At 44.7% G+C, this 25970-nt stretch overlaps 1 protein-coding gene across 2 annotated transcripts; it reads left to right on the plus strand.

The window, feature by feature from the left end:
* Positions 1 to 1977: 1977 nt before the first annotated feature.
* kcnj11l (potassium inwardly rectifying channel subfamily J member 11, like) lies at positions 1978 to 23876 on the plus strand. Of its 2 annotated transcripts, none has more exons than XM_018743362.2 (6): positions 1978 to 2050; positions 2569 to 2766; positions 11208 to 11447; positions 19591 to 19860; positions 19949 to 20156; positions 22918 to 23876. In XM_018743362.2, exons 2-6 carry the CDS (start codon positions 2608 to 2610, stop codon positions 23337 to 23339), a joined length of 1299 nt encoding a protein of 432 aa, XP_018598878.1. In that variant the 5' UTR covers positions 1978 to 2050; positions 2569 to 2607; the 3' UTR covers positions 23340 to 23876. The 2 variants fall into 2 exon arrangements, with proteins under 2 accessions (XP_018598878.1, XP_029109267.1); XM_029253434.1 differs by having other exon boundaries at positions 1995 to 2050; positions 2566 to 2766.
* The last annotated feature ends 2094 nt before the right edge of the window (positions 23877 to 25970 follow it).

Below are 25970 nucleotides of genomic sequence, written 5' to 3' on the forward strand. Positions count from 1 at the left end.
CAGTATCCATAATTGTACATATATTTTTATCTTGTATTTTTAACTTGTATTTTTCCACTTGTTTTATATGTTTTTTAAATATATATTGCAAGCATTTATCTGACTTGTGTTCTGCTGCTGTAACATAATAATTTCCCTTGTGGGATCAATAAAGTCTATCTATCTATCTATCTATCTATCTATCTATCTATCTATCTATCTATCCTCCGTAGCAGACAAAAAGAAGTCACTTGAGGATACAGGAATATAATATAGACATATTTAATGTTTCAGTGTCAATGGCCATACAAACAGGACAATTAGCGATGCTTTCTGATTTAAGTCACATAGGTGTGATCTTCTGTGTCCAGAAAGATTTATTGACGGGAAACTTAGTTTGTACGGCATGCTTTAGTTTTACTGAGCCGTTTCCTCTCTGCGATGCTCAGTCGCTGCAGTATGTTGGTTCTGTCTCTTTCTCTTCTCTTTTTGTCTCTCTCAGTCTCTTCCGGTTTGGTCGCTTTGTCTTTCACATTCTGGTTTTATACACATTGTGTTCTCTTTCTCTCACTCTTTTCTTCTCCCTCTTTTCTCAAGTCTTCTTCTCTTTCCCTCTGGAGCTGGTGCTCCCAGCTGTCCAAACACGGTGTATGTGTTTAGGGTTAGGGTGGTTCTCAGTGCGTCTCCCACACACTATGGGGGCCAAAGGGGTCGTGGACCGTTCGCTCACTTTCCACGGTGAGAATGCCAGCGAAGGAACTAGGAGCGTTTGCTCACCTCGGATGAACCCCCGTGGCTGTTTGTGTCTCGCTGACTTCCCCATTCATGCATTTTTCTGTTCATCCCACATCCCCGGCGACTGTCCTAACTACGGTTCAGCGGACAGGATGTTCACCAAATGATGAACGACACGCATCGGCCCCCAGAATCAATGTATGCACTTCAGTGATCTTTATAATCAATCTACCTCTCCACTTCATAAAGCACCACATATTCCAGAAGTCACGGAGAGCCCATAAAGAACTAAGGAGACTACAGGAGAGTATTGAGTTGAGGTACTTGTGTGGCACAGTGAGTAGTGCTGCTGTCTCACAGCATCTGGGTGGTGTGAGAGAATGTGGGATTGATCCCTGCTCAGTCTCTGTGGCGTTTGCATGTTCTCCCTGTGTCTGCATGGGTTTCCTCCGGGTGCTCTGGTTTCCTCCCACAGTCCAAAGACATGCTGTTCAGGTTCACCCACAGTGTATGAATGATAGAGAGAGTGTGTTCTGCTGATGTCTAGAAGAGTGACCCCTTGTAAATAGTGTATCTAGCAGTGTAAGTCACCATGGTGAATAAGATGTGTGGGCTGATAACACTACATAGTATCCGTTGTAAGTTTGGAGAAAAGCGTCTGCTGAGTGAATAAACGTAAAATGTAGGTATCGCAAGCAGATTCAGTAGGAGAGACAATCTTGCACGGAGCGCCACCTCGTGGCAGTACTGAGGAAGTACAACTGACCGCCGGGCGAACGTTTCTTCATCATAGTCCTATTTTCGACCATTTCCCTACCATATTCTACAAGTAAAATACAGTATAGTATAGTAGTATATACCGCCTAGAATATTCCCAAATGTACGTGTTTTTATTAGTCCATGGGAAGTTGCAATGTTCGTATGACGTTTTAGCCATTGTAAAATGCGTCTTTATTATTTTTTACATAGTCATGGTACATAATACTGCTGGGGTGCGATTTTATTTATTCCGAGGGACAGAAGTTGTGGAACAATGACGTGTTTTCACTTTGCAGAGACTGGTGAAAACCGCCAATCCTCAAATTATAGCCTTAAAGTTAATATACCTTTTTTTTTTTCCCCTCTTTAACGTTCTTGTAGAAATGTGCGGCAGGTTGAGGAGGCGGGAAGGAGTGAAACACACACACACACACACACACACACAGAGACACCTGCCGTGGAGGAGCGGGGACGCGTCCCGTCGCGCTGACGTCTCACCTCCATCACACACAGAAGGAGGACAAGATGGCCTCGTCGTGCAGCGCGAGCGACAACACCTCACTGCAGTAACATACATGTATGTATATAGATACATATAATATATAATTTGTGTGTGCGCGCTTTTTCTTCTTTTTCTTCTTTCTTTCTTTCTCTATGTGAACTCGTGTAAGTGTCGCCGGATGCGCCGTTTGCTTTGTGATGCTCTCAGAAGCGGGTCCCTCGTCATCATCCGCATCATCAGCAGCATCTCTAAGTCTAGGCTATGTGTGTGCCCTGAAACGCGGTGAAAACGCGGTGAAAATGCGGTAAAAACACTGCCGGACGCGTGTGCCTCTGAGGAGCAGAGAGCGGAGGAGAGTAGTAAGCCAGGGGGGCCATGCGATCGCAACAGCTGCTCTCTCTCTCTCTCTCTCTCTCTCTCTCTCCCTCCCTCCTCTCTCTCTCTTTTCTCCTCCTGTCTCCATCTCCTGTCTCTGTCTCTCCCTCCTGCCTCTCTCTCTGTTGTCTTCTGTCTCTCTCTTCTCCTTCTGTCTCCTGTCTCTGTCTCTCCCTCCTGTCTCTCTCCTCCCGTCTCCTGTCTCTGTCCCCCAGCAGCAGAGGAGCGTGATCGCGCTCGAGCGGCCGCGCCGCACCATGTTGGCCCGGAAAGGTTTGCTGCCCGACGGCTTCCTCCTGACCCGCGTGGCCGAGGACACTCGGCAGCCAAGCTGCTTCCGCAGCAAGGCCCAGAGAGCGCGCTTCATCACCAAGAGCGGCTCGTGCAACGTGGCGCACAAGAACATCAGGGAGCAGGTGGGTACGAGCGAGCGAGCGAGCGAGCGAGGAGAGGGCTTTGCTGTGCATTGCGCCTCCTTCTCGTTGGACCTTTGAGGGAGCAGAGAGTCCAAACTGGGAAGCTGTCGGCTGCTCCTCTTCTACACCTTCTTACACCTTAGACACCAATAGCCCACTTTGGGTGATTCCAAGGTGCACAGTTACACTCTGTCATCCAGAGCCGCTCACAGTGGTGAGGTACTTGCAGTTATTTACCCATTTTTACTGCTGAGTAATTTAGGGTCAGTACCTTGCTCAAGTAAGGTACTTACTAGGGTACTTACCTCAACCCAATAACGACCCAAACTACACAACGTTAAACTCATCATTAAACCCAAGTGCAGCGTTGTTCGTCTGAAGTTGAGGGAAGAGGCAAGTTCTCAAAACCAGGGATGGGCGAAGGGTCGGTCGATCGGCGAACGGGACAGGAACGAGGATCCACGGACGTGGTCGGAAAATGAAGCAAGGAGTCAAAAACCGGAGATCGTGAACAGAGAATAGAGTAAGTGTGTGTGTGCGAAGTAACGCGAGGAAGGGCGGTTGTCCCAAACGAGATTCCGCAACGGTACGGGAGCTGAAGAGCGTCTTTATAGGGTGAGCGATTACTCAGGAGCAGAGTCAGGTGTTGACGCTTGTGTTGTGGGCGTGGACGTGACAGTAACAAGTCTGTAGTACAAAATCTGTCAGACTCTAATCATCTTTACATTTCCTAAACCTGTCTACTCCATTATCAGTTAACTTTACATTTATATTTAAAGTTATGTAATAAACGTACATGTAAATTTACATGTATTCATTTATCTGACACTTTTCTCCAAAGTGACGTACATCTCATGGAAAATACACTGTGTGCATTACATTAGCAGAGACACTTAGATACAGACGCGTGATTCTTAAGTACAGTTAGTTTGTTACTTTTCGTTTATTTGGTGGAGTTGCTCGTGTGAGATGTACGTAAAGGATAGACCTTTATACAGATACTTGTGGTTTTACCATTAATTGACAATTTCCAATCACAAAATTCTAACAAACATTTACACCACACGAGTAGCTGCATAAAGGTCTATCCGTTATCCAACAGTTATAATCACAAAATAATTCAACGTAAACATTTACACGTTTACGAAGCAGTTAAGAGATCATAGGAGAAGTGAGTCGGGAAGAGTACAGTTTTAAGACCTTTCTTAAATGTAGAGAGAGATTCAGCAGTTTCGAGTGAGAGGGGGAGGTCATTCCACCACACTGGAGCCAGAACCAAATTTGGTACTTTTTTGATTTCGGACCTTTCGTGCATGGGACCACCAAGAGGGCAAGAACTTTTAAATTACTAAACTATTCATACATAGAAAAACTATGAAAACACAACAGAGAAGTTTAAAATTACTATTAAAAAGCAAAGTATTAAAATCCATTAAAGGCAATTGAAATGAACCCTTAAACAGCTTTTCCAAACAAAATTCCACATGGTCGCTAAACTCTCAGGTGGGACTCTGTCACTAGATTGTGGTGAACGGAACCTAGGAGGGGACCTCACCCAGGACAAATGTATGATCAAACCACCTGAATGATCAGGATCTGATCCAACTGGGGAGAGGGGTGATCTTGTTGGCCTTTCTGAGGGGAGCCCATCAGAACAGGCACCCTCAGTGTAGTACCGGAGAGCGGGGCGTCCTGCCTCCTGCACCTCTTCTTTCTCCGGGTCACCTTTGAAAAGTCCAAGTCTTCTTGACCAGGAGAGTGAAAGTCCTCGCTGGCCGGAGGCACAACAGTTACACTGATTGAGTGGCACCTGCCAATACTGTCCCCTGCTAACCTGTCCATTACCTCAGCCCCTTCCACTGCTCCCATATGACCCCCGGTGACCGTCAACAGTGGTACCGTCTTCAGGCTGTTCTGTACTAACACTGCGCTACCTGGCTCTTTGCCAGCACAGGATTGCCTACGCTGGGGGTAGCTGTGGAAGAGGTCACCTCTCCTCCACAACGGGTACAGCAGCAAGGGCCTGCACAGTCCTTGGCCCGCTGGCTAGTCTCCAGATATTGCCAACACATGATGTCCTTATATTTCTTCTCAGTGTGACCCTGGCATTGACACAGGTGACAGGGGGAGGCTGACCCCGTAAAAACAGGTAGCCAGCGTTGCTAGAAACAGGGCTGTGGAGTTGGTTCACAAAACCTTCAACTCCGACTCCGGTAACCCAATAATTGCTTCCGACTCCACGGCACTGCCCAAAAGTTGCACATTATTTTGGGGGCCGACTTATCCGGCGAATATAGGCCTAAACCTATATTACACCTCAAATTTTTGAGGGTCGACTTATACGCCAGATTGACTTATACGCCGGCATATACGGTACATTTAGTTGGAGTCGGTACATTTTTACTGACTCCAACTCCAGCTCCAGTAACCCAATAATTGCTTCCGACTCCAAAGCACTGGCTAGAAATGTTGAACTATGCAGGGGAGGTGGCAGAAATTCTCAATTCCCGCAGGGCCAGGTACAGCTCTGCCCATACCAGAAACCCAGCTCATCCTGCACTATGTTCGTGTCCCGTGATGACATCAGTGAACTCCATCTGAAAGGCTCCCATGGCTGCTGCCGACACAAAGAGGTCAAAGACGCGGACCTTCAAAATCCTTCAGTTGTTCCTCCACAGTGGCTCCAAAGAGTAGGGCTGATGTTGTTGGCATTCTCCTCCCTACGTGTCTTCAGGATCTTCCAGTAGTCCTCCTGAGCTCTGCCAGTCACGTAAGGTTGAAGAATGATGATGGTCCACTGCATTGGATGCACACTACATTAACATCAACAGTGAGGCCCAGGAGTCCTGAAACAAGGTCCCGAGCAAAGGAAACTCAATGAGGAAAGCTCCTGTCATCCTCCTGGTTCTTCTAGTGGAAGTGAAGAGTGTTCTTCACAGTGTCTGTATCCCAGGAATCATCATCCTTGCCGCGGAAGCCGTTGTCGTTCTCGGAGTCCTCAGAGCCGTCGAGGTCTTTGAGACAACTGGACTAACTAATAGACGAGAAAGAACGGCAAATAAAATCTCTCTTTCACCCTGCAGGGACGGTGGTCAAGCCACCCAAAACCCTGCACATCGGGCTTCGTGGGCTACCCAAAATAAAAGAAAATGCAGACATGGAGCAGAGCTTCCCGCCAAGAAAGCTGCAGTGAAGCCACACAGTCCTGTATTAGGTTCTGCTCGCCCTTGCTAAAATCACCAGCACTGCACTTTGGTCTGAGCCGAAAGGCCAAGAAGCGATAAATATCACTGAATACACAGGAAAATATTTCTCCCAGTCTGAGAAAGCTCTTTTCTTCAGCATCAGCACCCTAACCCTTTTATAGCCACCAACAGGTCCTTTCCCTCGTACGGTCCTTCACTGACCACCCTGTGGTTCCACAGTTCTAACCACTAACTATTTCCATTACCCATCATGCTCTTGTTAATTACAACTTTACAGTTCTATTTACATTCCATACCCTGTTGCTGCGGAGGGGGTGCAGTGGCGCAGCGGGTTTGGCCTGTACCTGCTCTCTGGTGGGTCGAATCCTGCTTGGGGTGCCGACGGATTGGCGTCCCGTCCCGGGTGTGTCTCCTCCCCCTCCAGCCTTGCTCCCTGTGTTGCCGGGTTAGGCTCCGGTTCGCCTCGGGACAAGTGGTTTCAAACTGTGTGTGTGTGTGTGTACCCTGTTGCTGCACCTAGGAGGTGCCTTCAGTAGTGTGGGATGTTACAGTATAATATGCAAACAAATGTCATTTTAAGTGCATGACATTTTTTTTGTGAAAACAACTGACCAAACAGTCTCATAATAATATTTATAGTCAAACTGACTTGGTAAATAATTTACTCTGTTATTGACCTTAAATTAATGTTGACATTCCATTGGACTCAAAATCCGTTCCTGCTTGCTCTTTGACCAAATTCTCAGTTTACAGTGGTTTCCGCATTCAAGGGGGTTTGCTTTCTTGTATTAGATATTACCATTACATTTAACCCATGGTAAATAAGAACAAAAACAAACTTTGGATTTTATACAAAATTCTTTCTCATAAACCCATGAGAGAATATACTTAAGAAATAAACACACAATTTTCTTTCCCCAAGGTACTCTTAAGGAATCAAAGTGTTTATGTAATTTAAAAATATGCTAAGTCAACAAACACTGCACAAAATATTTTAATATGTCATATTTTACAATAATTATAAAATAATCAACTGTCACTAATATAAAATAATTGACTGCTGACAGTTATGTGCTAAATGACAGAAACTTTGGTTATCAGATCATAGTTTACACCATTATGCAGGTTTTTTTGTGTGAAAATGTGGGAAGGCAGCAAATGAAGACTTACCGTGCATTCGGAAAATATTCTGACCCCTTGTTTCACTTTTTTTTTTATATTGCAGCCATACACTTAAATTGTTTAAATTATTTTTTTCCCTCATCAATGTACACTCAATATCCCATAATGACAAAGTGAAAACAGGATTTTACAAATTTTCGCAGATTTTTTTAAACTAAAAAATTGAAATATCACATTGACATAAGTATTCGTACCCTTTACTTAGAAGTTAGTGAAGCACCTTTAGCAGTGATTACAGCCTCGAGTTTTCTTGGGTATGACCTAACAAGCTTTACACATCTGGATTTGAGGATTTTCTGTCATTCTTCTCCGCAGATCCTCATCAGCTCTCTCGGGGTGGATGGGGACTCTTGGTGTACCGCTATTTTCGGGTCTCTTCAGAGGTGTTTCATTGGATTTAAGTCCAGGCTCTAGCTGCGCCACTTAAGGACATTCATAGAGTTGTATCTAAGTCACTGCTGTGTTGTTTTTGCTTTGTGCTTAGGGTCATTGTCCTGTTGTAAGGTAAACCTTTGACCCATTCTGAGGTCCAGAACAGGAGCAGGTTTTCATTAAGAAAGTCTCTGTATTTTGCGCCACTCAGCTTTCCCTCGAGCCTGACTGGTCTCATAGTCCCTGTCACTGACAAACAACCCCACGGGATATTGGTGCCACCACCATACTTCACCGTTATGGTGGGATTGTGGTGATGAGCAGTGCCTGATTTCCTCCAGACATGACCCTTAAAATTGAGGCCAAACAGTTCACTCTTGGTTTCATCAGAGCAGAGAATCTTGTTTTTTACAATCTGAGAATCCTTTAGGGGCCTTTTTTTGCAAATTCCTAGCGGACTTTCATGTGTCTTATACTAAGGAGAGGCTTCTGTCTCGCCACTGGGCTATAAAGCCCAGATTGATAGAGTGTTGCAATCATGGTTGTCCTTCTGCAAGTTTCTCCCATCTCCACACAGGATCTCTGGATCTCAGCCAGAGTGACCATCAGGTTCTTGCTCACCTCTCTTACCAAGGCTCTTCTCCCCAGTTAGGAAGAGTCGTGGTTAATCCAGACTTCTTCTATTTAAGAATTATGGAGGCCACGGTGTTATTGGGAACCATTAATGCTACAGAATTTTTTTGTAGCCTTCCCCAGATCTGTGCCTCAACACAATCCTGTCTGTAATCTCTGCAGGCAATTCCTTTGACCTCATGGCTTGGCTTTTGCTCTGATACAGATTGTCAACTGTGGGACCTTATATAGACAGGTGTGAGCCTTTCCAGATCATGTTCAGTTTATTGAATTTACCACAGGTGGACTCCAAACAAGGTGTAGAAACATCTCAAAGAAGATCAATAGAAATGGAATGCACCTGAGTATCATTGCAAAGGGTCTGAATACTTATGTCAATGTGATATTTCGGTTATTTATTTTTAAGAAATTTGCAAAAAATTTAAAAATCCAGTTTTTTCTTTGTTATTATGTAGTATTGAGTGTAGATGAGGAAAATTAATGTAACATAAGGATCCAACATAAAAAATTGTGAAAAAAGTGAAGGGGTCTGAATACTTTCTGAATGCACTGTACTTAGAAGACCAAGCTCAGGGCCCCTTGCAGAGCATGAACCCACTGGATTTTTCCCTGAAAATTATTACATTATAATGAAGCATAAAAAAACACCTAATACTCTTCCAAAAAAAAACACACACACAGTCTGAAACCATTTTCCCAAGCAAGGTTGCAGTGAACCAGAGCCTAACCCAGCAAGAGGCAACACAGGGCACAAGGCTGGAGGGGGAGGGGACACACCCAGGATAGGTCACCAGTCTATCCCAAAGCACCCCAGACCCATCAGAGAGAAGGACCCATTCAAACCCGCTGCACCGCTGCACCACCATGCCCTCCTCCAAAAAAAACAACGATCTGTTAAATATCATCACAATCAAAACTAATAAACAGGATGAAATCATTACTTATCAAATAAAAATGAACAGGGATAACCAAACCCAACTCAGAATACAGACAAAACACATCAAATTCTCACGATGTCATTAAAATTGACGGATCAAATTGCATGAAAGCCAATTACAAATGTAAAAACAAAAACTCCTCACCGTAGCCCAGAAAAAGGAAACAAAAGCCATTCAGAGACTTAACAAAAATCCATATTAATTGCACTTAAAAAGCATCAGTACGAGGACCTGAGCCTTAGAATCTGTCAGACTCTGTAGAATTTCATCTAAAATCTGTCATCATAATCATTCATAAACTGAAAAACATTTTAGTAATATTGAGATCAATCTTAATGAAAGTGACAGTAAATCACAGATGAACCCACAGGATTATTTCCCGAAGTTATTGACACTAATAAAGCATTTAAAACACACCAGACCCAACAATAAAACAGTTCTTGTACATTACACTCAGTAAAAATACATTTAATCCACACTCAGAAAACAACGTAACCATATAAAAAACCATATTCCAACAGCTCCATGAAGTTGGCCACCCTAGAAACAGCACAAATGAAGAAGTCCTTGTGATTCGTTAGTGCTACATTTGTGCCGTAAAAATTTGAATTTGTGCCATTGCAGTTTTGGAGATATTAATTTTTTTTTTTTTCGAAAGTGACGTCATTCCAGCCCCCCTAAAACGCTGCAGACGCTCGAATTCAGGCTCATTTGTTTGCGCTACATTTGTGCCGTTTAAAACTGCCGTGCTATCTCTTTTACTTTTTCAGATAAAAAGGATAGTATTTCACGTGACGTCACCCGGAACTGTGAAGTTGGCCCCTCTACAAATGACACAAATAAAGAAATACATATTTTTCGTTAGTGCTACATTTGTGCTGTTTAATCCGCGGTCCTATCTTTTACTTTTTTGGATGACTTCCAGTAATTTTCCAGCACGTTTATTTATTCTTCATGTTTTCTGTTAAGTCGGCATTGTTTCATAGAACAACACATGTGTTGTGTACACAGGATGCTGGAAATACTGCAGTGAATTTGTACAGGTTTTTAGTTCTGTTGTTCATAAAAAAACCTCGAAGTTAACTGTACAGTGTTGTGTTTTTTTCACTTGTGTCGATCTGGGTGAATCAATACTGTTCACTGAACAGCAGCAGTTTTTCCGTCGTGTTTGACCACAACATGGACCGGTGAGTGAAGTGGGACAGGTGAAAGGCAGTAGTTATAAGGACTGCAAGTCATAATGTACATGTTATGAATATCGCCAGAAATAAAGTGTCATATAATTGCTAATACCTGAAATCTGAATATCAGTGATATCACGTGTAATATATTCCTTTATTTTTAAAAAAGTAAAAGCGATGGAACCACGGTTCAAACGGCACGAATCACAGACGTAGCACTAATGAGTCCAAATTCGAGTGTCTGCAGCAATGTAGGGGGCTGGTGACATCACTTCCAGTGTAAACAACCATTGTCTTCAAAAGCAAAAGAGGTAGGACAGCAGTTCAAACGGCACAAGTAACACTAACTAAATATATATTTGTCTTTTTTTGTGCTGTTTGGGGGGGGGGGGGGCAACTTCACGGATGCGGATGAAAAAGTAAAAGACACACAAAACGGTTCAAATGTAGCACTAACAAATCATAAGGTTTTCTTCATTTCTCCTGTTTTTAGGGGGGGCAACTTCACGGAGCTTATTCCAACAAGGGTAAAAATTCATACTCTGATTAAAATAACAAACAATGAAACTTAAAAACAAAATCTAATTTTAATTTAAAAATAGAAAACCATAGGACATAGAGACATTAAAAGAATAAGCATGATGCATAAAAACACCCAACAGCCAGGAGCTTAAAATTTGTGCCCTCTGTTCTGGTTAACTTTGAAAATACAGACGGTCCCTATTTTACGATGCGGTTACGTTCTGATAAACCTATCATAAGTCGAAAATGTATTTAATACACCTAACCTAGCGAACATCATTACTTTTCCTTTAAGATGGTTGAGATCGTCGATTGCAAAAGTCTAAGTTCGCGTGTGATGGCCATTACAGTCGGAAACCCACGGGACACTGGTCTGGTTACCAACACTCTCTGTCTCCATCTCTCAGGGCAGGTTCTTGCAGGATGTGTTCACCACCATGGTGGACCTCAAGTGGCAGCACTCCCTTCTCATCTTCACTTCAGCCTTCCTCTGCTCATGGATGCTTTTCGCCATGGCCTGGTGGCTCCTGGCCTTTGCACACGGGGACCTGGAGCCCCTAGGGCCAGAGAGCGGACCGGCCCCTGTCCCCTGTGTCACCGCCATCCACTCCTTCACCTCTGCCTTCCTCTTCTCCATCGAGGTCCAGGTGAGACACTTTTGATGAGACACAGTTTGGTGCCTCGGGTGGCCTTGAACAGTTTTATGTACAACAGTTTGACGCTTTGGTGCCAGCGGCTTTTTTCAAACACGCCTGCAGGCTTGGACACATTTACTGAATTATCTGACCATTGCGGCTCAGTCCGGCGGGACAACCTGGTCCAGTTCAGGTTGATTTAGACAAAATAACTGGTGAACAACAACAGGCCTGTAGCTGCAAAACACCTTCTGGCCACAGCAGATAGTTTCACCTCTGTTGATCTTCTCTACTCTGTCCATCAAAGTTATTATCCCATGGGTCTGAGAGATTCTAGGCAAATGTGTGTTATTATGGTCAGAGGCAAATGGACCTTTTTATTCTGCTTACTGTTCTACTGTACTGTGTGAGTCATGTATTTGTGACTCTTGTGCAGAATGCAGTTTCCCACAGTTTCAAAGATTCTGATTATAAAAGATCATCACTGAAACAAGGGTCTTCAAATAAGAGGGAAAATAGGTTTGCTTACAAAATAAATAATAGGATGCCCCTTTAAATATGACCTCCTGTGGAGACTATGGGAATTTCCTCTAACTTTCCACAGAACCTTGTTACTACAAAGCGCCCTTTCCCAAATATTTATGTCACATCCGGACGAGAGTCCAACACGGATGTGTGTTGCTGTAACGCCCGAAGACGGATGAAAAGTATAATGACCCCAAGCACAGAGTGTATTTATAAGTGCACAGTGTAAACTGTAAAGTAGAGTGTACAGGTGAAACAATGAAGACAGGACACAGAGCCACACAATGTATTCTCACAAAGGTGAAAAGGGGAGCATAAATCTGTGAGTAGAACTTGGAGGAGGAGAGACAAAATACAGAACTGGAACACTGGACCTGGATAGGAGCACAAAGGGCAGGAATGGATGGGACAGGCACTCGAGACTGGAACATAAACAACTATGGGACAAGACTTGGGAAACAGGTAACTGAGGTTTGCAAAGAAATTGCAGTAGACTCCGTACTAAGAATCCACAATGTTGCCTCAGTTGTTGGCTCCTTTTTATATGTGCCTGATTCCCAAATTGTGAACAGATGTACTGGTCTGGACTAGTGGAACTAAGGGGTTCCTCCTCTGGTCAGTAGGGGTATTCTCCCTGTGGGTCAGGACAATTTACTATGAGGGCCTCTACTTCTTCATTTATAGTTCTCCTTTTTAAGAACATACAGGTCACTTTCCCCAGTGAATCAGAATGGATTACCAAGACAGCAAAAGTGTCTGGTGACACACATTGTCCAGAACAACAGATAAAATCTCTCCATTCATCACTTCCGCTCAGTTAAAATCTTTATTCAATCAATAGACCCATAAAGTCTGTCATGCATACTGTAAAATATATACAGTAGAATGTAGTTAATAAAACCAACCAATATAAATTCTGCATGAAAGATACTTAAATACACACTAAAACATACCCAAATGCTCCAATAAATAAAACCATTAAAAGGGAACTCCACCACTCAAGAACAGCGGTGCCCTAGCCTGTTCCCAGTGTGCTGCTGTGTACCTTACCTGACGTTTCCCCCAGGTATTTTCTTTCTCAGCACATCTGCTGCTACGAGAACATTTTTGCATGAAATAAAAAATACAATCGAACCAAATTGAATCAAACACTTAAGTAGTAAAAGATCAATAAAAAGCAGACCCCCACATGCATGAACAAAAAACAAACTCTACTAAGAATAAAACAAAAGAGTATAATAAACAAGCAAAAGACAGGTAGCTCTTTTTTTGAAGCTACTTGAAAGTGTAAAACAATGTGTTATAAATTAAATTAGAACATTCAGTTAAATAGTGCCTAAATAAATATTTAAAATCCTACACCTAACAATGAAACATAACACAACACATACAACACCAAAAACAGGAGTCGTAGTGGCTTGTAAACATTTTAAAAATGTATGTTATTTACTTAACGGGGGGCGCGGCGGCGTGGGTCCTGCTCTCCGGTGGGTCTGGGGTTCAAGTCCTGCTCGGGGTGCCTTGCGATGGACTGACATCCCGTCCTGGGTGTGTCCCCTCCCCCTCCAGCCTTACGCCCTGAGTTGCCGGGTTAGGCTCTGGCTCCCCGCGACCCTGTATGGGACAAGCGGTTCAGAAAGTGTGTGTGTGTGTGTGTGTGTGTGTATGTATATTTACTTAAGGATGCAGAGTTTGTCACAAACCTGAAGGGGTCACAGCCTAGAGACCCTTCCACCTGCTGGACACCGAAGTCTGCCCCTCTGGGCAAACTGGGTTCTCGCATTCTAAAGCATGTCATTGGTCATGCTGATCACCAGCCACGTCCAGGTAGCTACTGCCATCTGAGTGCCAGGGTTCCATCCCCTCCGTATTTTGTTGCATGTTTTGTTGCATGGATCCCCATGTGGGGATCCATCTTCATGCATAAGTGGGTTAACAAACGCCAGACCTCCTGTACCATCTCCATCCATCCATTCATTTTCTTAGCTGCTTGTCCTTTAGGGTCATAGGAGAGCAGAGAGGCCCAGACATCCCTGTCCCACACAACTTCCTCTAGCTCACCCCAGGGGATCCCCAGCCACTCCCAGGCCAACTGGGAGATGTAATCTCTCCAGTGGATCCTGGGCTGACCTCGGGGTCTCGTCCCAGTTGGCCAGGCTAGGGATACCTCCAATGAGAGGCACCCAGGGGGCATTCTTACCAGATGCCCGAACCACCTCAACTGGCTCCTCTTAGTGCGGAGGAGTAGCGGCTCTACTCTGAGTTCCTCCCAGATGGCCGAACTCCTCACCCTATCACGAAGAGTGAGTCCCACCACCCTGCGGAGAAAACTCATTTTAGCCAATTATATCCTTTCGGTCACTACCCAGAGTTCATGAACATAGGTGAGGGTAGGGACATAGACAGCGAATAAATGGAGAGGTTTGCCTTATGGCTCAGCTCTCCCTTCTCTACTACAATCCGGTACAGCCACCGCATTACTGCTGCTGCTGCTGTTCCTTGCCTGCAGCCGAGCTCACGCTCCCTTCTCCCCTCCCTCGTGAGTAAGACCCCAAGATACTTAAACTCCTCCACCTGGGGCAGAGTTTCTCCCCTTACCTGAAGGGGTCATGCCATCCTTTTTTGTGAGAGAACCATGGCCTCCGACTTGGAGGTGCTGATTCTCATACCAACCGCTTCATGCTTGGCTGCAAACCATTCCATTGCGTGTTGGAGGCAACCATGTGACGGTGCCAAAAGGACAACATCATCTGCAAAAAGCAGAGACGTCACCTTCTGACTCCCACACAGAATGCCCTCCTGGCCTCGACTGCGCCTTGATATCCTGTCCATGAAAACCACAAACAGGAGTGGAGACAAGGCACAATCTTGGCGGAGTTCAACACCTACATTGAACAGGCTTGACTTAATGCCAAGTATGCGGACACAGTTCTCGCTCTGTGTGTACAGGGACCAAATGGCTCGCCGTAGTGGCCCCGGCACCTGAAGCACCTCCGACAGAATTTCTCGGAGAACATGGTCATAAGCCTTTTCCAAGTCCACAAAACACATGTAGACTGGCTTAATCAACTCCCATGCCCCCTCAATTATCTGTGAGAGGGTAAAAAGTTGGTCCACTGTTCCACGACCAGGACAGAATCCGCATTGTTCCTCTTCAATCTGAGGTTTAACTATCGGCCGGAGCCTCCTTTCCAGCACCCTGGTATAGGCTTTCCCAGGGAGGCTGAGAAGTGTGATACCCCAATAGTTGACACACACTCTCCGGTCCCCTTCCTTAAAGGTAGGGACCACCACCCCAGTTTGTCAATCCAAAGGCACTGTCCCCGAGGTCCATGCAACGTTGTAGAGGCGTGTCAGCCACGACAGCCCAACAACATCCACGGCCTTAAGCAGTTCCGGGTGAATCTCATCCACCCCCGGTGCTTTGCCAACTACCTCAGTGACTTCCACCAGGGAAATGGACTCTGATACCCTGGAAGCCTCTGGCCCTGACTCCTGTAAGGGAGACATATCTCTCTGGTTTAGGAGTTCCTCAAAGTGCTTCTTCCACCTCCTGACAGTGTCCTCATTTGAGGTCAGAGTTTCTCCACCTTTGCTGAGTACAGCTTGAACGAAGCTCCTCCAACCCCTCCTGAGCTGCCAGATGGTTCTCCAGAACCTCTTTGAGGCCGACCGAAAGTCATTTTCCCTGGTCTCTCCAAACTCCTTCCATGCTCCGGATTTTGCTTGTGCAACTGCAGCCACCTTTTTTGCCTACTGGTACCTATCTGCTGAGTCTAAGGAGTCCCAAGAGCCAACCAAGCTTTTAAAGGCCAACTTCTTTCACTTGACGGCTTTCCTCACCACCAGTGTCCACTAGATTTTTTGGTGCCGCCGTGACTGGCACCAACAAGCTTTTTGCCTGCTTCCACAATGGCGGTTTTGAACAGGGTCCATTTGGATTCCATGTCCCCTACCTCCTCCAGGACATGGGAGAAGCTCTCCTGGAGGTGCGAGTTAAAATCATTCCGTACAGGGTCCTCTGCCAGTCATTCCCAACACACCCTCACTATGTACTTGGGTCTACCTGGTCTGTCCGTCAGTTTTCCCCACCATCTGATCCAGTTCACCACCAGATGGTGATCAGTCGACAGCTCAGCACCTCTCTTCATCTGAGTGTGCAGAACATGTTGCCTTAAGTCAAATGAAACGACTATAAAGTCATTCATTGACCTTTGGCCCAAGGAGCTCTGGTACCAAGTACACTTATGGGCATCCTTGTGTTCAAACATGGTGTTTGTTATGGACAAACTATAGCTAGCACAGAAGTCCAATAGTATTTCACCATTCAGGTTTAGATCGGGCAAGCCGTTCTTCCCAGTCACCCTCCTCCAGATTTCCCAGTCATTGCCAACATGAGCGTTGAAGTCCCCCAGCAGGAGTATGGACTCCGTCAGTGAGACCCTGTCCAGAACCCCATCCACTCTCTACAAGAAAGTTGGATAGTCTGAACTGCTATTTTGTGCATAAGCACACACAATAGTCAATGTTTTCCTCTCTGTGACCTTAAGTTGCATTGAGGCAACCCTCTCATCCACCGGCACAAAGTCCAACTGTATAGCAGCCAGCTGGGGACTGTGAGTATCCTCACACCCGCACAGTGCCTCTCACACTGTACAACTCCTGAGCAGGAGAGGGATCACCCCCAATCAAGGAATTTGGTTCCAGAGCCAACACTGTGAGTGGAGGTGAGCTCAACTATATCTAGTTGGAATCTTTCAACCTCCTGCACCAGTTCTAGCTCCTTTCCCCCCAGTGAGGTTACATTCCATGTGCCAAGAGCCAGTTTCTGCTGCAGGGGTCCGTGACGCCATGCGTCACCCTGCCCCCTCCTGCTGCCTGAAAGGCATTGCACCTGACCCCTATCTTGGACCTTGCGGGTGGTGGGCCCACATATCACTCCCATGTTGTCTTTTCGGGCTGACCTTGGCTAGGTTACGTGGGGTGCCTGGCCACCGGGCGTTCGCCTAGGAACACTACCACCAGGCCTGGCTCCAGGGGTAGGTCTCGGTGACCCTATGGTGGGTGCTGTCTTGTTCATGTTCACCATAGAGGTTTTTTGGATCGTGTTGGTCTGGATCTTCACTCCAGACCTGGTCGTCATGGGAGACCCTACCAGGAGCATACTGCTCTGGACAATAAAACTCTGGATATCACGCAAGTCCTTCCACCACGACAAGGACGCTATCCAGGAAGCCTACCTGTCTGCAGTCCCAAAATCTGAGTGTCAAAGTTTCACTCTCACTAACCTGGAGTGGCTTGTTTGGGAAACAGCATCAGTTCAAGTCCTACAGATGCTGGTCCAGGTCTTTTGGCTGAATCCTCACCCATGTGTCCTCTTTAAGCCCTAAAATTTGTGCAAGACCCTGTGCTTGAGAAGTCTCAGCCTTGACCCCGGCTGCCGTGATCATGCTCCATGTTACAATATGTCTGTGGTGAGTAGGCCAGGGCTTGGCATTTGGCCAGGTATTGGATCAGGACTTCGCAAGATGATCCATCATCAGGGCCAACCAAAGATGCACAAAGTACTCGTGGGGAAGTTCAGTTGGAGCTGACATACATACGGTTACGTACCTGAGAATGGAAGAGATGGTCCAGTTTAACAGGTATGTTAGGCACATCCCTCCCTCCCTCCCTCCTCCTTTGGAGTGTACATGACCTCCCTCCTTATACACTCACATCTGCCTTCAGACAAGACTGAAAATGTCTTTCGTAAAGGTCTCTGCATATTGAGCAGGTCAAGGGATACACCTGCACAAGATAGAGCAATGTGGGGAGAATGTCAACCTACCAATCATCCCCATTTTCTGTCCAGCTTTGGCCAGGCATTTTTCCCAGTTAGTTTTGGCGGTACCTTCCAGAAAGAAGTTGAACCTGTACAAACCATAGGAAATTGATGCTAAGATCAGTCTGCTCAAGGTGTTAATCAGGAAACGGTGATCTACTTAGTCAAACCCCTTCTTCTGATCCAGACTCATTAACATGAGGGCGGCTTTTTGGTCTGCTGCCCAAACAACTGCATCTTGAACCACGTGCAAATTCCAGATCACTGAATGCCCGGGCACTCCGAAATTCTGGTGCTAATGGACCACATTGGTCATTAGCTTGTTCAGGTGCTCGGTAAGGACTTTTGCGATAATAATTGTGTCCGCGCAAAGCATTGTGAGAGGCCTCCAGTTGGCTACATCGGGTTTATTACCTTTCCTGTAAAACAAAGGAAGAACCTCTTTTTCAAAACGTACAGATATCGTACCTCTCTGCTCACACACAAATCTCCACTGCCATGCAATTATGAGTTTTTATTGCCTCTTTACTGGGGCAATAGTAGTATGTAATCTGAACACAAACATACGTGATGGCTGCTGTAATGCATTTTTGTACTATTTTCTGAGGCAGATCTCACTTTGTAGAAAAGCGTCTCCTTTGCAGGTCTTTTTGGTGTTGGAGATCGACACACAGTAGTTGTAATTTAGCCATTAGTTGACCGTCTTCTTTGTTTGTATCTGTTTTTCTTGCCTTATGTCTGTGTTAAAGCGCTCTGTGTCACTGCGTGAGAAGAACGCTCTATAAAAAACAAGATAATAATAAATAAATAATTTGCATAAGCGTTGCTAGTAAATGTAAATAGATGTTAAACCACAAAAGGGATTGTGTGTTTCAAGTAATTGTTTGCTGGTTCAAGGAAAAAATGATTGAGGTTTTGAAGGATTATTAGCTTTTGGCAAAAGCATAGTTACATTTGTTCACCTAGGGTGTTACATGGTGTTGTGATGGATTGTGTATTATGGGGCACAGAAAACTGCACACCTATAGTTGTGCTGCCTATAAGATGTTAAGCTCAGCTACACAAAGGATTCAATGAAATGAGACTGCAGGACAGTAGAAACCTGTGGAAATCGGTACAAAACGGATAAAAACTGATAAATCTACGGCAAAGGAAGCAGTAGTCCAAGTTCCGGTGCATTACTGGTTAGTTAAAGCAACCTTGGTTTTAACGCGGTCGCACTGCTAATGTGAAATGGAGCTCCTTTAACCCATTGAAAGAGATGCTTAAAACTGTGTTTGTGTTCCAATCAAAAAATAGCACAAATAACTGAAGTCAGAAAACTCAAGTAAAACATTTTCTCCCTATTTTCCCTTTTTTTTCATCCCCTAAATTTTTGATTAGGTGGGAAGGACACAGGCTAGAATGGGCATTGCCCCCCCCCCCCTTCATCTTTATCCAGAGCCTGATAGGCTAATTGGATCTTCCTGACCCATTGGGTCCCTGTGCCCATAGGGGCACCACACTAGGGTTGCCTCCATTGGCTATGAAAAATAAGGAACGGACTCCAGGAGAGGTTTCACCACTTACAGTGTTATGTTTATGAGACTGAGGTTCTGAGCCAGTATTGAAGGCGTCAGGCCACCGTCAGTTAACTGGTAAAAGTCAAATTTAATGGCAAATTCCATATGCTTTTTCATCGATACAGAGTACCTTGACGACGAAGACCATCTTTCCTGTTGCAGTGCCAGTAGAAATCCCACAAATCTTGTAACCCTGACTCTTGATACCTGCGGATAAAAAATGTGGCCCCGCTTCATCCCTCAGGTTACAATTGGATTTGGGGGCCGGATGGTAACGGAAGAATGCCCACTGGCCATCACAATCCTGATTGTTCAAAACATCCTGGGTCTCATCATCAATGCCGTCATGCTGGGCTGCATCTTCATGAAGACAGCCCAGGCCAACCGGCGTGCCGAGACCCTCATCTTCTCCCGCAACGCTGTCATCGCAACTCGCAACGGCCGGCCCACCTTCATGTTCCGTGTCGGAGACCTGCGGAAGAGCATGATCATCTCTGCTACCGTGCAGCTGCAGGTGGAGTAGTAGTGAGTCCCACTTTCAGCAAATTGCCAGCTGTGTATCCATCATATAAGAGGCACTAACACCAACCGTCACATGGCAGGTGGTCCGCAAGACGGTGACGGCCGAGGGGGAGGTGCTCCCAGTCTGTCAGCTGGACATCCAGGTGGAGAACCCTTTGCGGAGCAATGGCATCTTTCTGGTCTCCCCACTTATCATCAGTCACACCATTGAGCGTGACAGCCCCCTCTACGATGTGTCCGCCCAGTCTCTTGCCAACGAGAACCTGGAGATTATCGTCATTCTGGAAGGTAGGAAGGCAGGTCATCTATACATAATGGCAGTTACTTGTCCTTAAGAATTTTACAGTACACTCAGATTTCAGTCTGGAGGATATGTAGAAAGCAGATTATAAGAGACCATCATCTACCATCTAATTTGAACAGGTCATATGACTAGTTTTTGATGTGTGGGTTTACATGGACGAAATGTAAGGCTTTCTTACACAGAACATACAGAGCCGTGAAAAAAAACTTCCCTCCTTTACAGTTTTCTAACATTTTGCACGTTTTCGATTTTTATTTTTACATGGCTGAATGTTTTCCATTGACAGTTTTCAGCATAGAAAATATCTTCAAACTTAGTGTCTCATTAGGAACCTTGATGGGCTATGTTTGAAGGAGACCAACTATCAGTTGTATTAGTACAGTGGTCCTTGACTTTCGACATATGGGACTCATGAAAACCCAATGGCACCATCCAATCAAACATACTATATTGTTTTCGAGTCCCCAAGTTTGGTTGTGACATCTAATGACGATTCCTCCATCTGCTGTATGATAATGCTGACTGGTTGCGCCGCCACATCAGAGCCATATTTATCATAGTTGGCATCTCAGTCAGTGTTTGTGTATCTAGCAGTGCTTCTGTTTTGTTTACAAAACTCTTCATTTGTGAATGCCATCCAGTTATTTTTTTATGCCTGATAGCAGACAAGCAAAAAAAGTGAGTGTTATGCTAGTACTGAGAGGAAAAGCAAAAGAAAACATTTAGAAATCAAGGTGAAAACAGCACAGTATGAAAATATAATAATACTGTTGTGTATTATTTTTCTTATTAGAATTATTATAACATGAATAATGTGTGACATTAGTGAAAAAATATTACAAAGTCCTGTTATACAACATTCACGTTACATGTATTCATTTAACAGATGGTTCTCTCGAAAGTGACAAACATCTCAGAGAAAAGATACAAGGAGTGCATTACAATGTAGCATTTGTGCATTTTGATTGTTCAAGTATCCTTCCGGTTTATATGATACGGTATAAAGGGATTTTTGACTAATGACAAAGATGTCTAACTGTTTCATTACATTTGTCTGGCACTTTTCTCCAAAGTGACTTACAATGTTAATCTACCTACATTTATTTACCCATTTGTAAGCTGGGGCACAGCTTTTTTTTACTACAGCAATTTAGGGTAAGTACAGTATCTTGCTCAAGGGTACTACAGCCAGAGGTGAAATTCAAACCTGCAATCTCTGGGGCCAAAGGCAGCAATTCTAACCACTACGTTACCAGCTGCCCCTCTTATGATGTGGCGGTTGGAATGGAAGGGAGAAGATATGACCATTATTATTTTCTTGACACGGGGGCATGGTGGCATGATGGCGCAGTGGGTTTGACTGGGTCTTGCTCTCCGGTGGGTCTGGGGTTTGAGTCCTGCTTGAGGTGCCCTGTGATGGACTGGCGTCCTGTCCTGGGTGGATCCCCTCCCCCTCTAGCCTTATGCCCCATGTTGCTGGGTTAGGCTCCAGTTCACTGTGACCCTGCTTGGGACAAGTGGTTTCAGACTCTGTGTGTGTGTGTGTGTGTATGTGTATTTTATTGACATATCTGTGGTATGGAAGATAAAGAAACAGGCAGTCATTTTAATCAGCATAATTAAGGGGACAGTTAGAGTCAGTTGCTTGAATGCAGTCGGGGGTGATTTGCCCAACTGGCCCTGGCAAATATAACTGTCAATTACAGACATGCATCACTTAACGATGGGGATATGTTCTGAGAATTGTGTCATTAGGCAATTTTGTCATTGTGAGAGCATCATAGAATGTACTTATACAAACCTAGATGGTATAGCTTAATACGCACCTAGACTATGTGGTATAGCCTATTGCTCCAAGCAAGAAATGCAGTAAACGCAAGATTTATGACGCCGCTGCTGGCGTAACACAGCATACTGTTTTACAGTAAACTCTTTTATAAGTAGAAAGACCACACTCTAAAATAATGATAAAAAGTACACTATAGTAAATACATAAACAAGTAACAGGTGTTTATCATCATAAAAAATTATGTACTTTAAATAATTGCGTGCTATACTTTTATACAGCTGGTAGTGCAGTAGGTTTGTTTGTACTACCACGAACACGCGAGTAATACGTTGCATTACGACGTTACAACGGCCACAATGTCGCTAGTCCTTAAGAATTTTTCAGCTCCGTGATAATGTTATGGGGCCACCGCCGAATGTGCGGTCAGTCGTTAAGTGAAACATCATTAAGCGGTGTGTGACTGTACTTAAACTCTCACCAGCAAAAGTCCAGTTGGGAGAACAGAGAAGAGTAGAGGCACATCATGTCACGTTCCCCAAAATTAAGCCTTCTGGAGATACGGTGCAGGAACCGGTTGTCAAGTTTGAGCTCAGCTCTCCTACATGCTGACTGCTGCTTTTCGGCATTAAAGTACAGGTTCCTCGCAGGTATAAACCTTGGGCTCCAATGTGAGAGATGAAATCGACTGTGCAAAATAAGCTGCCGGCTAATGTCTAAAAAAGCTTATCGTCTTCAAAAGTGATACACGGAAGGAGACGAAGTGACTCGGAGACCGCCGATAGCGTAGTGGGCATACACGGCTGTTGCCTCCAGATGCAAAGGTCGCGGGTTTGACTGTCGCCGCTGAGCAAGGTACTAACCTTAAATGAGCAGGTGGTGTTATGTTGCAAGTTCCTTTGGAGAGAAGCACGAGGTAAACGAATAAGTGTAAACATGAGTTTCTGCCATATTGACAGGTGTCGTTGAAACGACGGGCATCACCATGCAAGCGCGCACCTCCTACACGCCTGAGGAAATCCTTTGGGGGCGCCGCTTCGTGTCCATTATTTCTGAGGAAGATGGAAGATACACGGTTGACTACTCCAAGTTTGGGAACACGGTGCCGGTGCGCATGTCCTCCCTCAGTGCCAAGGAGTTGGACCAGACGCGAGGGGTGCAGGGCGGGAGCACTCCCGAGGGACACTTCCAGGGCTGGGGGCTGGTCCGAGCTGGCAGGGGTGGGTACCGCAGAGGAGGCAGGGCTTGCGACAGCACAACCTCCCGGCCGTGGTACGCTCACGCAGAGAAAGGAGACGTGGAGGAGATGGTGGAGAATGGGAAGAAGAAACAAGTCCCACTGGAGGAGATTGGAAGAGAGAGAGAATTGGAGGGAGACTGAGGAACAGAAAGTAGGAAGGGGAAAGGCGAGGAATGGAAAAGGGAAAAAACTCTTTTATATTATTAGTTGTGTTTGTGACCAGGCAGTTATTCACGTTTTCTTACTGGAAGATGTTTTTATACCGTGTGCCATGATGGCCCCACAAAGCACCACCAATGTCAGCGATTGAACCGAGTCCTTACATGTATTTTACTGCCTCGCATCTTGAAACTGTCATCATTAAGGTTGACCGTTTTCTGTCAGCACCGCGAATTTGACCACTTTAAGTTGTACTGAAGTGCAGAGAAACACAAGCCATATCCAATATCGGACTTCCTACAAAACAGCAATATTGCGGTACAAGAATGCAGTATTCACAGAAATGCCAGCTATATTTTCGCTCACACGGGACTGCTGCAATTGACGGCAAAAAATACGAAACTTCGGCATGTCAAAAGATGCCTCTGAATGTGATACCAGAGCAGTTTTTTACCCTGATGAAATGCAGGCAGTACTGATGTTTTAGTCCAGTTCCACGAAGATAAAGTAACTGTTCCAGCCTTGTGTTCCATGAGTCACCCCTCAGTGTGCCCTTCCAAAGACATCCAACACACAGCTATGTGCTGCCATTTCAAAACTGAGTAGAAAGACATTTTTTTCAGTCTGAAAAATGTGCGTATTGTGCCATCGTGCATTTCTTTGTCCCACTACGTCATAGACATTACTGCAATGTTTCTGCAAAAGGGCAGCAGCAAGACTTGCAGACTTGACTGTGAAAACATGTTCAAGATATTTTCCCCTTAGAAACTGTATTTAAAAAGTCAGTGTTTAAAAGGATACATTCACACATTGTAACACATTCCTGATTCTTCCAGCAGGCTTTATGTACACAAACCCAGGCCCACACTGTGGTCAAGGCACAAGGCAAAATAACAGACTAATGTTTGGTAAAGAATCCCCTTTCAGAGCTCTGGTCTCTGGTCGCCATCTTCCTCTCTCTTCCTTGTGAAGAAGGCTTTAAAGTAAGAAAAGGGGGAGTTATGGCTACTAGATGTTTCTATACTGTGAAGTCAGTGCATATATTACAGAAACACAGGGACCAGTTGCAGATGTTGGGTTATTCTGCAAGGAGGAGACCTTGCAGACCACACATACACACCTCCCTCTATTCTCATTCTAAATATCACTGCAACAGGATGAGAGTAGGCAAAGGGTGACTTGCAGTGTACATTGTAGGAACAATTTCTCTCTCATACACAGGGGCCAAATTAAAGTGTGTCAAAACATGGAAAATGAATAGAGAATTAACTGCCAAATCCCTTGTACAGTTTGTCCTGTGGTTCTGATGACCAGTTCATTAGCCAATACCCTGCAAGAAGATTTTCACACTTAGCCCACATCCTTCTATTCAGGGAAGAGAAAAACCAAATGAGGATGACCGCATGTAACTGGTACAACATCAAGTAGAACATTGCAGCCTGTTTATAAAAGAGGAATGTGAACCACACCCAGTGGATATCTTTCCATCTGTGGGCTCCGGAGGGATGCTATTCAGTTCTCCAGCCTTTATGTATGGTGAATGGACAATACAGAATAGCTGCCTTTCACCATAGCAGAGATGGGAGTCTCTTCCCTAAAGACAACAGTTCAGTCCTTATTTCAAGGACCTTTAATAAACACTGAATTCAAACAACTTTATTTGTGATAATACAGCCTGTGAATCCCCCTTTATTCAACAAGTGAGGATATGTAAGGTTGAAAAGTGCCAGGATTAACAATTTCAGTACTTTTTTGCAAAAACTGATTTAATCATGCCATATAGTCCATATTTACATCTTGCAAAACGCAATTGTTAGAACATATTTTTTCCAGAAATGGCCCAAAATGTATAAGAGTTAGTAAGAGTGAAGACAATGAAAACATAACTGACATTGTTTTTCCTTCGAGTATGAGACACTCATTTCTATGCAGTTGTTTATAGCTTGAAGCTCAAATTTGATAAACAAAAAAAGTCATGCCTCTGAGGAAAAAGTACAAAGTATTCTGGCGAGATGGAGTAGTATTACTTTCTACACCCAGCATTTACAGGCCAGGAGTAGATTTACATTGCTCTAAGAAAAGCGTAGAACACATTTATTTCCAAGTTCTAGAACATGGAGCAGCAAACAAGGACCAGCGCAACCAGCAGGCCCAGCAGGGGTTTGCTCACGGTGGCAGCAGGACTGCTGTTGCACAGGTTACTGTTGCAGCACCGATATGTGAAGGAAGATACAGCTGGAAACATCTGGCTCAGCCGGCTGTTGTCGCAGTCTGTGTACCGGATGCACTGACGGTACGTCGTGCCTGCTGCATTAAGAAAGAAAGCTCTTTAAGTGACAAAAGTTACGATGCCAAGGATCGCACAGCATTGCAGTCCTAAATGGAAGAGAGGATGCCAGCCAATAATGGCTGGCTGTTTCCCCAGACACTCAGTCCCACCTGCTGTGTGATGAGTGTATTCTTATGTAATGTGTATTTTTAATACAGCTTTATTTTCTCATCCTTTCTTCTCCAGAAAAATTCATAAAAAAAATTCAATCATGCACAAAAATGTTTTTCCAATAGCATACATAGCCACTAAGTTTTCTTAACGTGCAGTGTTCTAACAGCTGA

The sequence above is a fragment of the Scleropages formosus genome, chromosome 7 (genome assembly GCF_900964775.1).
Source record: "Scleropages formosus chromosome 7, fSclFor1.1, whole genome shotgun sequence".
Lineage (NCBI taxonomy): Eukaryota > Metazoa > Chordata > Actinopteri > Osteoglossiformes > Osteoglossidae > Scleropages > Scleropages formosus.

Bases quoted from the DNA above. Each gene is read 5' to 3' on its own strand.
- kcnj11l (XM_018743362.2), top strand. From the start codon at position 2,608: ATGTTGGCCCGGAAAGGTTTGCTGCCCGACGGCTTCCTCCTGACCCGC. The intron at 2,767-11,207 runs GTGGGTACGAGC...TCCATCTCTCAG, and splicing joins ACAAGAACATCAGGGAGCAG to GGCAGGTTCTTGCAGGATGT. The intron at 20,157-22,917 runs GTAGGAAGGCAG...CCATATTGACAG, and splicing joins GATTATCGTCATTCTGGAAG to GTGTCGTTGAAACGACGGGC.